The sequence below is a fragment of the Carlito syrichta genome, unplaced genomic scaffold (genome assembly GCF_000164805.1).
Source record: "Carlito syrichta isolate Samal-C Ts95f unplaced genomic scaffold, Tarsius_syrichta-2.0.1 Scaffold309730, whole genome shotgun sequence".
Classification (NCBI taxonomy): domain Eukaryota; kingdom Metazoa; phylum Chordata; class Mammalia; order Primates; family Tarsiidae; genus Carlito; species Carlito syrichta.
Genome location: NW_007253826.1, coordinates 461,506 through 463,130, shown reverse-complemented (window position 1 = coordinate 463,130; position 1,625 = coordinate 461,506). Strand labels below are relative to the sequence as shown.

The 1,625-nt window shown below is 54.0% G+C and overlaps 2 protein-coding genes across 2 annotated transcripts in view; one reads left to right on the top strand and one right to left on the bottom strand.

The window, feature by feature from the left end:
* RPS8 (ribosomal protein S8) overlaps nt 1-1,625 on the top strand; it is a 15,085-nt gene that overhangs the window by 6,786 nt on the left and 6,674 nt on the right. The window lies entirely within an intron of this gene.
* Nucleotides 430-1,625, bottom strand: part of BEST4 (bestrophin 4) — a 4,862-nt gene continuing 3,666 nt past the window's right edge. The window contains exon 10 of the mRNA XM_021717417.1: nt 430-527. Within this exon, the coding sequence (XP_021573092.1) occupies nt 430-527 (98 nt within the window). The remainder of the gene's footprint in view (nt 528-1,625) is intronic.

The window sequence follows — 1,625 nt, the reverse complement described above, 5'->3', positions numbered from 1 at the left end:
CCAGACTGGAGTGCAGTGGCTGCTTCCGGCCACCGCAGCCTCGACCTGCTGAGCTCCAGCGATCCTTCCGCCTCAGCCTTCCAAGTAGCTGGAACTACAGGTGCACGCTACCACGCCCGGCTCATTTTTGATTTACTGTAGAGATGAGGTCTCGCCAAGTTGCCCGGGCGGGTCTTGAACCCGCAGGCTCAGGCAATCCACTCACCTCAGCCTCCCAGAGGCGTGGGATTGCAGGCTGAGCCACCGAGCCTGACTGTCATTTGTTCTTCATGTTTTGGCATTCACCAGTTTATTTTGGTGGAGGCTGAAGCTTAGGAGGAAGGAGTCTTAGAGGAGCTGTTTTACAACTCCAACCTAGGGTCCGTGGGGCTGTTTCCACAAGGCCCCTTTCTTACCCTCCTCAACTGAGTGCTCCAGCACTGCAGACCCTCATGGAGAAGGATGAGAGCATCCTCCCTTAAACTGTCCTTTCTCCACTGTGTAGTTGGTGGGAGTGGAAAAGGACTTGGCACACCAAAGTCCCAATGCTGACGGTCAAGGGTGGGTGATCTGAGCTTAACCAATCTCCAGGGCAGATTCCCAAAAGCTTCCTTCATCTTCATCTACTGTATGCATGCCAATTCAACTATAAACAATTCTGGCTGGGTGTGGTGGCTCAAGCCTGTAATCCCAGCACTTCGGGAGGCCGAGATGAGAGGATTGCCTGAGCCCACAAGTTCGAAAACAGCCTGGCAAACTTGGCAAGACCTCATCTCTACAATTAAGTCAAAAAATTAGCCAGGCGTGGTAGCACGCGACTGTAGTTTCGGCTACTTGGAAGGCTGAGGTGGAAGGCTTGCCTGAGCCCACCAGGTTGACACTGGAGTGGCCATGTGTGTGCACTGCACTCCAGCCCGTACAATGGAGTGAGACTCTAACTCAGGGGAAAAAAAACTCTAACTGCACAAGTAGTAAGTGAATATATTCTCACTGTAAACAAAAACTTGAACATTACAGATAAAGGAAAAGTCCCCCAGCAGACACACTGACCCCTCTTCTGAGAGTCGTTATCAGGGTAAGGTATAGCCTTTCCACATTTTTAAATGCATGACTCTCAAATTCTGATTCTGGACCAGCAGCATAGCATCACCTGGAAACTTGTTAGAAACACAAATTTGTGGGCGCCACCTCAAATCGAATGCATCGGAAACGCTGGGAGTGGTGCCCAGCAAGCATGCTTGGACAATGCCTTCGGTGATGCTGATGCTCCCTCAAGTTTGAGAACCACGGGCTGTGGTCCAGGACTCATCTGAGTGCACCTGAATTCCAGTCCTCGTGCCAGGCCTCATTTCTTCTTCTGGCTTCTCCTCCCCAAGCAACCCATCCTGCCTTTTTTCCCGCCAAAGTGGACACACGCCCAGCCCTGGCTCCGGCCCCTCTCACCACGTTCTCTTTGAAGGCCGGTCCCTAGATTCTCCTCTGGCTTTCAAGGCACACAGCAAGGCTGCACTAGTAGAGCTGGCGGGCAGGACCAGGCACGGGCCGGAAGGTGGGCGGTGGGAGGAGGGAGGCCGGCAAGCAGGACTTCAGGGCTCCGGGGCCTCGTCCTCGGACTCCGCCGCCTCCTCCTCGATGCGGGCCGCGGG